The 13,505-nt window shown below is 45.8% G+C and overlaps 1 protein-coding gene across 3 annotated transcripts in view; it reads left to right on the top strand.

The window, feature by feature from the left end:
* Positions 1-13,505, top strand: part of CIT (citron rho-interacting serine/threonine kinase) — a 153,399-nt gene that overhangs the window by 31,379 nt on the left and 108,515 nt on the right. For all 3 annotated transcript variants that reach the window (XM_044275410.1, XM_044275408.1, XM_044275411.1), the window contains exons 7-9: positions 4,889-4,982; positions 5,059-5,262; positions 5,360-5,513. In XM_044275410.1, coding sequence (XP_044131345.1) covers positions 4,889-4,982; positions 5,059-5,262; positions 5,360-5,513 — 452 coding nt within the window. The remainder of the gene's footprint in view (positions 1-4,888; positions 4,983-5,058; positions 5,263-5,359; positions 5,514-13,505) is intronic.

Below are 13,505 nucleotides of genomic sequence, written 5' to 3'. Positions count from 1 at the left end.
CACCCTCGCCAGTCACCTTTATGAAGGTGCTGCGGCACTCATGTCAGTGGAATTACAGCTGTTTGTCCCATTCAAGGGAAAGATAGAGGAAGCTATAATTACACTGCACCTCTGCTACAAGGGAGACAGCGTGCACGGCTAATTGGCGGGGGTGCCAGGTGTCAGACCTCTGCCAATCTGATGTTGATGACCTATCCTGAGGATAGATCATCAAAATCTGTAGCCTGGACAACCCCTTTGAATATTGAAGACCTATCCTCAGGATATCTTATTGGTATGTGTTAATTTCCCGGTACCTCCACTCAGCTTTTAGAAGGGGCTGCAGTACTGAGGCCTTTTCTTAGTATGCCAATCACAGCGCAGTACATTGTATAGTGCATCTGTGTGGTATTGCAACTCAGTCCCATTCCCTTGGATGGGACTGAGCTGCACAAAAGCCATATGACCAGTAGATGTGACTTCACAGAACTGCATTCATGTAAGGCCCCATTCACCAGTGTATTCAAGATGTGTATTCTTTCCCATTTTATATTTTAAGGTGCCATTAACCCATGGTGCTGTACATGTGAAAAAGTTGTATATGCATAATATAAAGTAAAGGTAACACTACACAACTACAATAAACATGGACTGACTTTGTGTCAGGCTGATACAGTGGGGTAGGACCCTGACATGAGGGCTCACAAGCTCCAAGGAAAGGAGGAGGAGACGGTAGATGAGGGTGCATGGTTGTGCCTTTGCAACAGGTTTATTGTAGGTTGTGGTTTTCAGGCTGCTTATGGGGAATGAACGGAAGAAATCTTGAAGATGATTGTGTGAGGAGCTGTCAGAAGGAGAGCAAAGAAGGAAGTCTTGTCTGGATGTATCGGGAAATTAAGTCAGAAATGTAAGGAGGGGACAGTTTGTGGACAGCCTTGTATGTCATTGTTAGTTTTTTAAACTGAACAGGTTAGGCAATGGGCAGCCAGTGAAGGGATTGGCAAAGAGAAGAGGCCAGGCGGTATAAGAGTGAGTATAGATTGGAGGGGCATAAGGGTGTTAGGTGGGAGATCACAGAGGAGGAGGAAGAAGTAATCTAGATGGGAGATGGGGATGTAAGCTGGCCATACACATTAAATAAAAGTTGGTTGATGGTTGAACACCAGTTAAACAAACAATCATCTGGTGAATGTTCATTTCACAAACACAGCCATCCACCCTTTTGTCCATATTGGCCAATACAATTGTACAAGCTACCCTTACACGTTTAATGAAATCAGGCGATGGACGAAAGATCTTTCTGGGAGCATTCTTTCAAAGAAAGATCTTTAGTTCATGAACGATCTTTCTTTGAACAAAAAATCTTTTATTCGACTATCGAACGAAAATATTAAAAGCGGCTGGCTTCTTTAATGGTCTATCCTCTTTCGGCTAACATAATCATTTGTTTTTATAGATTGTAGTTGTTGGCATAATTTTAATGAAAAAAGTTCAAGAGGAGCATGTTACCATAGGAGTTTTGATGCAAATGGGAGTAGCCACATGGAGCGGTTGCTGGCAAAGAGGTCAAGGGAAGGCTTCTTGAGGATGGCTATGATGGTGGCATGTTTAATAGAAGAAATACAGTGCCTTGCAAAAGTATTCACCCCCTTGACTTTCTTCGTATTTTGTTACATTACAGCCTTAACTTTAATGTTTTGTTAATTTGAATTCTATGTGTTGGATCAGAACACAATAGTCTAAGTTGGTGAAGTGAAATGAGAAAAATGTATAAATAAAACTATTGTTTAGAAATATAAAACAGAAAATTGGCATGTGCGTATGTATTCACCCCCTTTGTTAGGAAGCCCATTAAAATCTCTGGTGCAACCACTTGCCTTCAGAAGTCACATAATTAGTGAAATGATGTCCACCTGTGTGCAATCTAAGTGTCACATGATCTGTCATTACATATACACACCTTTTCTGGAAGGCCCCAAAGGCTGCAACACCTAAGCAAGAGGCATCACTAACCAAACACTGCAATGAAGACCAAGGAACTCTCCAAACAAGTAAGGGATAATGTTGTTGAGAAGTACAAGTCAGGGTTAGGTTCTAAAAAAATATCCAAATTATTGATGATTCCCAGGAGCACCATCAAATCTATCATAACCAAATGGATAGAACATGGCACAACAGCAAACCTGCCAAGAGACGGCCGCCCACCAAATCTCACGGACTGGGCAAGGAGGGCATTAATCAGAGAGGCAGCACAGAGACCTAAAGTAACCCTGGAGGAGCTTCAGAGTTCCACAGCAGAGACTGGAGTATCTGTACATAGGGCGACAATAAGCCGTACGCTCCATAGAATTGGACTTTATGGCAGAGTGGCCAGAAGAAAGCCATTACTTTCAGCTAAAAACAAAAAAGGCACGTTGTGAGTTTGCGAAAAGGCATGTGGGAGACCCCCAAAATGTATGGAGGAAGGTGCTCTGGTCTGATGAGACTAAAATGGAACTTTTCAGCCATCAAAGAAAACCCTCTCTGGCGCAAACCCAACACATCACATCACCCAAAGAACACCATCCCCACAGTGAGACATGGTGGTGGCAGCATCATGCTGTGGGGATGTTTTTCAGCAGCCGGGACTGGGAAACTGGTCAGAGTTGAGGGAGAGATGGATGGTGCAAAATACAGGGAAATTCTTGAGTACAACCTGTACCACTGTGTGTGATTTGAGGTAAGGATGGAGGTTCACCTTCCAGCAGGACAATGACCCCAAACACACTGCTAAAGCAACACTTGAGTGGTTTAAGGAGAAACATGTAAATGTATTGGAATGGCCTAGTCAAAGCCCAGATCTCAATCCAATAGAAAATCTGTGGTCAGACTTAGATTGCTGTTCATTAGCGCAAACCATCCAACTTGAAGAAGCTGGAGCAGTTTTGCAAGGAGGAATGGGCTAAAATCCCAGTGGTAAGATGTGGCAAGCTCAAAGAGACTTATCCAAAGTGACTTGGAGCTGTGATTACCACAAAACGTAGCTCTACAAAGTATTGATGTTAGGGGGGTGTATAGTTATGCACATTGACTTTTTCTGTTATTTTGTCCTATTTGTTGTTTGCTTCACAATAAAAAAAAAAAAAAAAAATACATCTTCAAAGTTGTGGGCATGTTCTGTAAATTACATGATGCAAATCCTCAAACAATCCATGTTAATTCCAGGTTGTGAGGCACCAAAAATATGAAAAAAGTCAAGGGGGGGGGGGGGGTGAATAATTTTGCAAGGCACTGTACTAGAATAAAAGGCTAAATAAAGACAAGGGGTCATTTATCAAATCGGATACGTCAGTTTTGTGGTCTAAAATAGTTACAAGTCATGGTATCTGTGACATTTTCTGCGACATTTGGTCAATTTTACAACATTTGCTGTTCTTCACCACTTTTCACAGTGGTCTTTTTAAGAGCTAAAAGTGAGATTACACCTGGATTATGGGCTTATTTACGTGCAACTTTTGCAAAAAGGCAACCCCCTGGTGTACTTTTACACATAAGGTGTAAATCACATTGCACTCATGCCACATATATTGTTAGAGATTTTCCAGGAATTTGATACTAACGACCTATTTTCAGGAGAGGTTATCAGTATCTGATTGGTGGGGGTCCGATACCCAAGATCCCTGACGATCAGCTGTTTAAGAAAGGCACTGGCGCTCCTGTGAGTGCCATGGCCCTCTCCATGCTTACTAAGCATAGCTCCATGCATTGTATAGCGGCTGTGCTTGGTATCGCGCTCAGCCCCTTTGAAACTCGCAGGAAAGCACCATGTTGCTTTGGCTCCTGTTGTAACCACTTGGATTTTTGCAGACATGTGGGGGGCAACTGATTATAACTGGCCAACCATGTGGCTGCTGCCAGAGCCAAGAGTAAGGTCCCTTTCACACGGGCGAGTATTCCGCGCGGGTGCGATGCGTGAGTTGAACGCATTGCACCCGCACTGAATCCGGACCCATTCATTTCTACGGGGCTGTTCACATGAGCGGTGATTTTCACGCATCACTTATGCGTTGCGTGAAAATCGCAGCTTGTTCTATATTCTGCGTTTTTCACGTAACGCAGGCCCCATAGAAATGAATGGGGTTGCGTGAAAATCGCAAGCATCCGCAAGCAAGTGCGGATGCGGTGCGATTTTCACGCATGGTTTCTAGGTGACAGTCTATTCACTGTATTATTTTCCCTTATAACATAAATGCATAGTATAATGGGGCTGGAGGGGTTAAAAAAAAATTAACTCACCTTCTCCTCTTGATCGCGTAGTTCCCGGTCTCTTCTTTAATGATGAGCTTTGGGCTAAAGGACCTGTGGTGACATCAGATCACATGCTCCATCACCACGGTGATGGACCATGTGATTGGAGCATGTGATCTGACGTCACCACAGGTCATTTAGCCCACAGCTAGTAAAGAAGAGACCGGGAACTACTCGATCAAGAGGAGAAGGTGAGTTAATTTTTTATTTTATTTTTTAACCCCTCCAGCCCTATTATACTATGCATTCTGTATTCAGAATGCTATTATTTTCCCTTATAACCATGTTATAAGGGAAAATAATACAATCTTCAGAACATCAATCCCAAGCCCGAACTTCTGTGAAGAAGTTCAGGTTTGGGTACCAAGCATGCGTGATTTTTCTCACGCGAGTGCAAAACGCATTACAATGTTTTGCACTCACGCGGGAAAAAACGCGCGTGTTCCCGCAACACACCCGCCTCTTATCCGGGCCAAAAATATGACGCCCGTGTGAAAGAGGCCTAAATGGTGCAGTGATTGTTCCGGTGTAGATAGTATTTAAAATGATCTGTTTTAAATGAATATCATGGTCTTCTTGGATTTTGATAATTGAATACTGCATATATTGTCTTATTCCATAGGGATATTAAACCAGAGAATATTCTCATTGATCGCACTGGACATGTTAAACTAGTAGATTTTGGATCAGCAGCAAGACTGACCTCAAATAAAGTGGTAAGTGCATTGGTTCTATGAGCTGTAGCTATCTGATATTCATATTTTACTTATATGTAACACATTTGCATTTCAGATGAGTTCACAGCTGCCTATTGGGACACCTGATTATATGGCACCAGAAGTACTTATGGTGATGAATGGGGATGGAAAAACTGCCTATGGCCCTGAATGTGACTGGTGGTCTTTGGGCATCATTGCCTATGAAATGCTTTATGGAAAATCTCCATTTACAGAGGGGACAGCCACAAAAACGTTCAACAATATCATGAACTTTCAGGTTACTAAATGTTTCTAATTTTTCCCAAAAGTATTTATCAGGTGTTTTTATGCATTGCCTCTTAATTAATTGTCTTGTGATTTAATTTCTTTCACAGCGTTTCCTAAAGTTTCCAGATGAACCAAAAATCAGCAGAAATTTTCTTGATCTTATCCAAAGTTTATTGTGTGGACAAAGGGAGAGATTGAAATATGAGGACTTGTGCTGTCATCCATTTTTTGCAATTATTGACTGGGACAATATACGGAATAGTGAGTGTACAAAAGTAATGTAAAATAAATGCGTGTTTTTAGTGACTATGACATGAACATTGGGTAAGATTTACTATGCTAAATGTGGCAGAATACAGTCTTTAATTTTGCATTAAAAACGTCTCATCCAACAATGGGGCGCAGCCTAGCAGGAAAGGGATACTATTTATGTGACCATATGAGCTACAATTTTGGTGCAAATGTTGGACACAACTTAAAGGGGTTGTCTGACCTCAGACAATTGATAGCATATCTCTAGGATATGCCACCAATGTCAGACAGGACGGGTTCCAGAAACGGGACCCGCACCTATCTCCAGAACAGGACCTCCAAAGTGAAAGAAGGGCAGCCACACATGTGTCGCCACCCTCCATTCATTTTTATGGGAGTTCCCATGTTTCGCAGACTGAACATGCTCGGATGAAACTGGCCTAAGAGTGTCTAATGCTGATGTATAAAAATCATACCGGTTTAGATTATAATCGGCACAGTCTGCGCCCATATCATGCACATCAAGTTTCTTTCCTTTGGTGCATTTCTTTGTAAATTGCGATTACATAAAATTGCTGCTGCAAACATAAAAAAACATAGTGCCCGCAGTTTATGAATTTGGCTAGGCTATGGGGATTTTTTTTCTTTCTTACGGCTGGCAGTGCCAGCTCAGCTCACTACTCAAGAGAGCAGAGGTCCAGTTGGGAAGCAATCCCTGGGGTATGATCCAAGGTCCAAGTCCTGATTGTCCACATGGCTACACACCACCTTCTCCCAGTCACCTCCGGTTCTTTTGATTTCCCACCGGGATTCTGGGGCCTCCTGTCCAGTGGGCAAATAGTGAATTAACTGAATTTGAGTAATTTCCCAGCCCTGCCTATTATGTAGTGTATAAAGGCAGCGGTAATGACATACAAGGGTCCAATCTTTTGGACCCTTCTATCATGTGATCGCTGAGTGTCCCATGGCAGCTTTGCCAGTAACGAAGGCCACTGTTTTCTGCTGTAACCCTGCTTTCACACCTGAGCGTTTCTCAAACGCGCGACAAAATTTTTTGTCGCGCGTTTTTATGCGCGTTTTTGTAATTTTGTGTCATTGACTGCAGTGTCCTATGGCCACAAACGCGCGTCAAAACGCCCCAAAGAAGCTCAAGTACTTGATTATGCGTCGGGCGTTTTACAGCGCGATCGTACGCGCTGTAAAACCCCCAGGTGAGAACCAGTCCCATAGGGAAGCATTGGTTTTCATGTGTTGAGCGTTTTACAGCGCGTTTGAACGTGCTGTAAAACGCTCAGGTGTGAACTTAGGGTAAAGGACTTAAAACTGCAAAACAGAAGACAATTGTGGTGTGTATATTCCTCTGGTGTCTTATATGACCTCTTGGGGAACATATTACATTAAAATTATGCGTAAAAACAAATAAATCAAACATAACAATTGCACACCTCACCGTGCACCCAACCCAGTTGACCTGTTTCATTGAGAATATACATATTACATGCTTTGGTGTGAGTTTGCAAGTCTAAAGAATAAAGAACTAAATCAGGTGTGAAAAAATATCCCTATCATAAGATGCAAAAACAAGGTGCAAAAATTTATTTGGTATCAAAAGCATAAAAAAAAGTTGCGGCCATTAAGCATGCAAGTTTTGCTAAAAAGGGTCTATTCGTTTAGGACCAAAACACTGGTGGTGAATGTATCAGAAGTGTATTTAGCTGGCATGCGGTTGTGCAGAAGCCTGACTCTTTTATGTTAGCCATGTCACAGAATGTGCAGTTTCCTAGGTAGCGTTGCTTTGTGAAGATATGGGTAAACATCCTTGTCATCGATTAGGTAATTAAAGGGAATCTGTCACCGAGTCAAACATCTTAAAGGGGTATTCTCATCTCAGACATTTATGCCATCTCCACAGGATATGACATAAATGTCTGATAGACACAGGACCCTCACCTGTCTACAAAACAGGGGTTCCCTGAGCCCCTTCCAGCGTGGTGAGGCCACGGCTGAGCTCTATGGGCTATGCTGTTTCAATAACTACCAGGTAATCAAGCACACATATCCAAGTGGAGACACCACGGGTTAGAATTGAGCATTTAAGGACATAGAAAACTTGACCAAATATTTTTTTTCTACATAAAAAAAAATGCTAGAAATACAAATAAAATGTTAACTAGCAGAAATATATCCAATTCTGAAAGGACGAGAGACTCTTCTTTGTGCACACAGGTGTGAAAAGGAAGATTCTGTCCAGAAAATCGCTCAGAAATAAAGTGCAGATAACAAAAGTGTACATTCAACATAATGAAAAAGAATCAAAGTGCAAGACTATTTGAAAAGCATGTCCTCCAGATATGCGCCTAAAGGGAAAGATTAGTCCACAGTGTCGCCATGCGTATCACCATGGCTTCCTCAGTGAACGGACCTTAGCCCCGCCCAGGCCAGTGATACTAGTCGTGACTTCACTGGGCCTGCGGTAAACAGCGAGAAGGCCACGGCGCTACTGCCAGAGCCTCTGCCTTCTCAAACAGCCGATTGGCGGGGGTCCCGAGTGTCAGAACCCCGCCGATCAGATGCTGATGATCTGCAGCAGCTGAGGTATGTATTATGAGGTACTGCAGCAGCTGATCTATCCAGCTGTGGTGTGTATTATGAAGTTCTGCAGAAGCTGAGGTATGTATTATGAGGTTCTGTATTAGCTGAGGTATGTATTAGGAGGTTTTGCAGCAGCTGAGGTGTGTATTATGAGCTTCCGCAGCAGCTGAGGTGTGTATTAGGATGTTCTGCAGCAGCTGACATGTGTATTACAGGGGTGTGGAATTCCTATCGCCCGACGCCCGGGACATGCAGTTCCGGGCGCCGGGCAGGTAGTTTGTGCAGGCAGCTTAGCCCTGCGGGCAAGTAGCAGGGCTGACTGATCCGATCCGTTTGAAACGGCTCAGCTCAGTCACACAGACAATGCAGAGACACTGGCAGCAGGGAGCCTGAGGGAGGGACGGGGAGGAGCGTAATATGATCTTAGAGTGGAAGCTTGCTTCTGCCAGCCCCTCCCCTCCCCGCCCACCAACCAATAACCTACCAGAGCTGAGGGGGCAGGGCAAGCGACTCATTCGATTCTTTGAGTTAAAAGAGCCGTGAGTCAGAGGGTAGAACAGTTTACACTGAGGCTGTGGCTGCTTTTATTGCAGCAGTGATAAGATTAAGGGAAGGGATGAAGTGACAGATGACACAAGAGTTTAGATTACAGGTTGAATTAAATTAACCCTTTAGGATCAAATTGGCTTGTCAGGAGATATATGTTAAAGGCATCTCATTCAGTTAAGTAGCTATATAGCTAAGGGTGGGTTCACATCACTTCACTTGGTTCATTGTACTAATATCAGTGTCAGACTGTTGTCACTGTGGGTAACAATGCACATTGCACACCACCACAGTGACAGCTTCTGACTCCTGTCCTGAGTCCTCCTGTCCAGCGTCAGCCTCAGCTTCCCTTCACTATCCCTATAATAAATCACTCTTCCTGCAGCAGCAGCAGCAGCAAGTGATTGTGAATTGACTGTATAGCATCTGCGCATGCGCATCGGCACCTAGAGTCTTCGGTTCACTTGCGAGTCAGCTCTGCAGTCAGTGACTCAGCAAGTGAACCGAAGATCCGATTCATGAATCGGTTCATTTGAATGAGCTGATTCAAATGAACCGATTCACCTAAAAGATCCGAACTTCCCATCACTAGTTATCAGCGCTCCTGTGCAGGCCGGAAGTTGGGCGCCACGGGCCGGAAGTCAGCTCCCAGCGGAGGCACACGTTAGTCAGCGGCTGTAGTAGGAGCTCCTGTCAAGGTGGCAGCCCGTGCCGTGATAGATAGCCCAGCAGGTAGTGTGTGTGGTGACTGCTCTGGGTCAGCTATGCTCTGCTGTCAGGCTGCTGCTCTGCTTCTTCTCCCTGGCATTGAAGTGTCAATAGGAGTGCTGCCAGGTTCCAACTTTCAGCCACTCGCCCTCCATGAATGGCCCAGTATGGCATGTACATTAAAGGGATGCACTGACCCAGTATGGCATGTACATTAAAGGGATTCACTGGCCCAGTATGGCATGTACATTAAAGGGATTCACTTAAATATGGTTTTGATTTAAAATTACTTTTTGTATCAGGACAAGTAGATTGTCATGAGGGACAAGTAGATTGAGACCCCGCTTTAGTCCTTCGACAAGTAGTTTTTTTTTAAATTTCCACACCCCTGGTATTAGGAGGTTCTGCAGCACCTGAGGTGTGTATTATGAAGTTCTGCAGCAGTTGAGCTGTGTATTATGAGGTTCTGCAGCAGCTGAGGTGTGTATTTGGAGGTTCTGCAGCAGCTGAGGTGTGTATTTGGAGGTTCTGCAGCAGATGAGGTGTGTATTTGGAGGTTCTGCAGCAGATGAGGTGTGTATTACCAGGTTCTATAGCAGCTGAGCTGTGTATTATGAGGTTCTGTAGCAGGTGAGGTGTGTATTAGGAGGTTCTGCAGCAGCTGAGGTATGTATTATGAGGTTCTGCAGCAGTTGAGGTATGTATTATGAGGTTCTGCAGCAGCTGTGTGTATTAGGAGTTTCTGCAGCAGCTGATGTGTGTATTATGAGGTTCTGTAGCAGCTGAGGTGTGTATTATGAGGTTCTGCAGCAGCTGAGGTGTGTATTATGAGGTTCTGTAGCAGCTGAGGTGTGTATTATGAGGTTCCGCAGCAGCTGAGGTGTGTATTAGGATATTCTGCAGTAGCTGAGCTGTGTATTATGAGGTTCTGTAGCAGCTGACATGTGTATTAGGAGGTTCTGCAGCAGCTGGGGTATTATGAAGTTCTGCAGCAGCTGATGTATGTATTAGGAGGTTCTGCAGCAGCTGAGGTTTGTATTAGGAGGTTCTCCAGCAGCTGAGGTGTGTATTATAAAGTACTGCAGCAGCTGAGCTGTGTATTATGAGGTTCTGCAGCAGCTGATGTGTGTATTAGGAAGTTCTGCAGCAGCTGAGCTGTGTATTGAGGTTCTGCAGCAGCAGAGGTATGTATTATGAGGTTCTGCAGCAGCTGAGGTATGTATTAGGAAGTTTTGCAGCAGCTGAGGTGTGTATTATATAGTTCTACAGCAGCTGAGGTATGTATTAGAAGGTTCACATTCCACGTGGAACCCCTCCAAATCTGACCTTCCCACACACTTAGGCCTCATGCACACGGCTGTTATTGTGTTCCGTGTCCGTTGTTCAGTTTTCCGTGATTTTCTGCAAACCCATTGACTTTCAATGGGTCAGTTGAAAACTCGGATAATGCACAGTTTGTCATCCGTGTCCGTGATCCGTGTTTCCAGTCCGTCAAAAAAAAAAATGACCTGTCCTATTTTTTTCACGGACAACGGTTCGCGGACCCATTCAAGTCAATTGGTCCATGAAAAAACACGGCACACAAGATTGTCATCCGCGTCCGTGTGTCCGCATCCGTTTTTTTCCTATCATTTGTAAGGCAAACTTGACTTAGATTTTACTTTCCTTCATGTCTGGTGATCCTCCAAAAATAAAGGAAGACACACAGAAACAAAAACGGACACGGATCACGGAACAACGGAACCCCTTTTTGCGGACCGCAAAAAAATACTGTCGTGTGCATGAGGCCTTAGTGCGCAATGCTAGGATCCTAATCCCATTAAGATGACTAGAACAATGGCTGCAAAGAGTTGATCAGCTATGCAGGCTCAAGAGGTTAGCCAGTGAGGACTTATCATAACTTTCTGAAACTATGGGAGGCTGTACAGGACAGCTCATGTGTGACTGGGGCACATTCTCAATCTTAGTATCAACATACTGTCAAGTGTTGGCATTATGTTTTTAATGTATGAATCATCAATTCTCGCCCATATTCATTGGGGGACACAGGAACCGTGGGTATAGCTATGTCCTCTAGGAGGCTTGACACTAGTAAAAGCTGTTAGCTCCTCCCCTGGCAGCTATACCCCCTCCAGCCTGGAGAGAGAGCTTCAGTTTTTCTAGTGTCAATAGGAGGCAAGACCTCCCTGCTCTGCAGGGATCTCCTGAAGATTTTTTTATTTTAGTTAAATTTTTTCCTTCTTTTTCAAATGGGAAAACAGTGGACGCCTCGCCTCCCTGTTCTCCCGGGGTCGAGTTACGCCAGTGCCGGTCACCCGCACTGCTGCCTCCCCCACAGAAGACAAGTGGGACCAGGGCAGCCTCACTCCCTGCATCCTGCCAGCCAAGTGGTCACCCGTCGAAGTCCCTTAATTCCAGCTTCCTACCACTACGGTGCCAGTGGCTGAAGGGGTGACCCTGCTGGACCAGAGGAAGGGTGAAAATGGCGACAGGGACGTAAAGAGGAGGAAGCGAGGTGAGTACACTGGACGCTCAGCATCCGCTCCGGAAACGGCACCAGAATCGACTCGGCCGTGCAACCGCATGGTGTTCCGGCCGCCATGTTTTACTCACTACTTTGTATACGGCACTTACTACATGACCAGAAATCCGGATCGGACGCCGAGTGCGCCGCTTCAGAAGGGGGTTAAGCGGCACCAGAATCGACTCGGCCGTGCAACCGCATGGTGTTCCAGCCGCCATGTTTTTTTGGCAGGACACGCCGGTGTCTGCCCGGCCCGCGGGGTGGAGCCCCAGTCCGTTGCTGGGCAGGCTCAGGGACCTGGAGGTCACCTGTGCAATTTCCCCCTTCCGCTAGTGCTTTCGCGGTACTTGGTCCCTCTGTGGCCCGGCCGATGAGATAATCGGCTTGCGCAGGGTTCTTTGGATTGCCCTTGTGGCTTGCTGGGCCGCACTTCGTCCCCCTGGATGGGGGGTGCGCTCCGGCGTGAAAACTTTTGTGCCCTTCCTTCCCCAGAGACTTGCTAGCGCCGTCCCTGGTCATGAAGATGACCTTAACCCTTCCTGGCCGGCTGTGGCCGGCATCTGGGGAGGGATAGAGTTCTAAGGGGGTGTGGCACTCCCAGTGCAATGTTCCTCGTGGAGGAATTTAACCCTTCCCTGCCTCTTGTGCTTGAGGCTGTCATCTTGTTTAAAAAAAATATATATAAAGAACAGAAGGGATGTGCGTCCATACGGCCCCCTCCCCGCCCCTCATTACCGCAAGACCGCCCTGTCTGTGCAGTACCACACTGGGCCCGTGTCCTATCTCGGATAAGGAGCACCTCTCATAGTTCCCAATCCGCCCTCCGAGCCGTCCTCTGCAACTCCCGTGGAGGACAGCTGATGTTTCCAATCCACCCTCCGGGTCGTTTTGGTTGATAATTCCTCCTGCGCAATTAGTGATGGACCTCTGAAGGATTCCAATCCGTCCACTGGGGCCGTTGATGATTCTCACCTCCGCAATACAGGGGAGAACCTCTGGAATTCCCAATCTACCCTCTGGGTCGTTTGGTTGATATTCTCCACCTGCGCAACTGAATAGAGGACCTCTGACTTCCCAATCCGCCCTCCGGGTCGTTTGGTTGATATTTCTCTACCAGCACATTCACTAAAGGACCTCTGATATTCCCAATCCACCCTCCCGGGTCGTTGGGTTGATAATTCCCCACCTGCGCATTCAATAAGGGATCTCTGACATTCCCAGTCCACCCTCTGGGGTTGTTTGGTTGATGTTTCTTCGCCGGCGCCATTCAGTTAAGGCCCTCTGACGTTCCCAATCCACCCTCCCGGGTCGTTTGGGGGATAATTCTCTACCTATGCTTCCACATCCGGAGTCGCTTGATGGATACTGCACCGCCTGTGCAATCCGGTAGACAGACCTCTTCAAGTTCCCATCCCACCCCCTGGGTGGTTTGGTTTATAAGTCCCCGCCGCGCAGTCCTCTCCTGCCAGGGGCGAGATTCTGAGGAGTACACCTATGCGCGAGCGGAACACAGTGAATCTTTTTCCTCGCAACCCCACCCTTCCTCCCTGGGTCACGCTCAGACACACCCTCCCTCACTGGGGAGGGTCCGTACGGGGGGGGGAAGAGAATCACTGATTCAGACCCTGACA

This window comes from Bufo gargarizans, chromosome 1 (genome assembly GCF_014858855.1).
Source record: "Bufo gargarizans isolate SCDJY-AF-19 chromosome 1, ASM1485885v1, whole genome shotgun sequence".
Lineage (NCBI taxonomy): Eukaryota > Metazoa > Chordata > Amphibia > Anura > Bufonidae > Bufo > Bufo gargarizans.
This window is presented reverse-complemented; position numbering and strand designations above follow the sequence as displayed.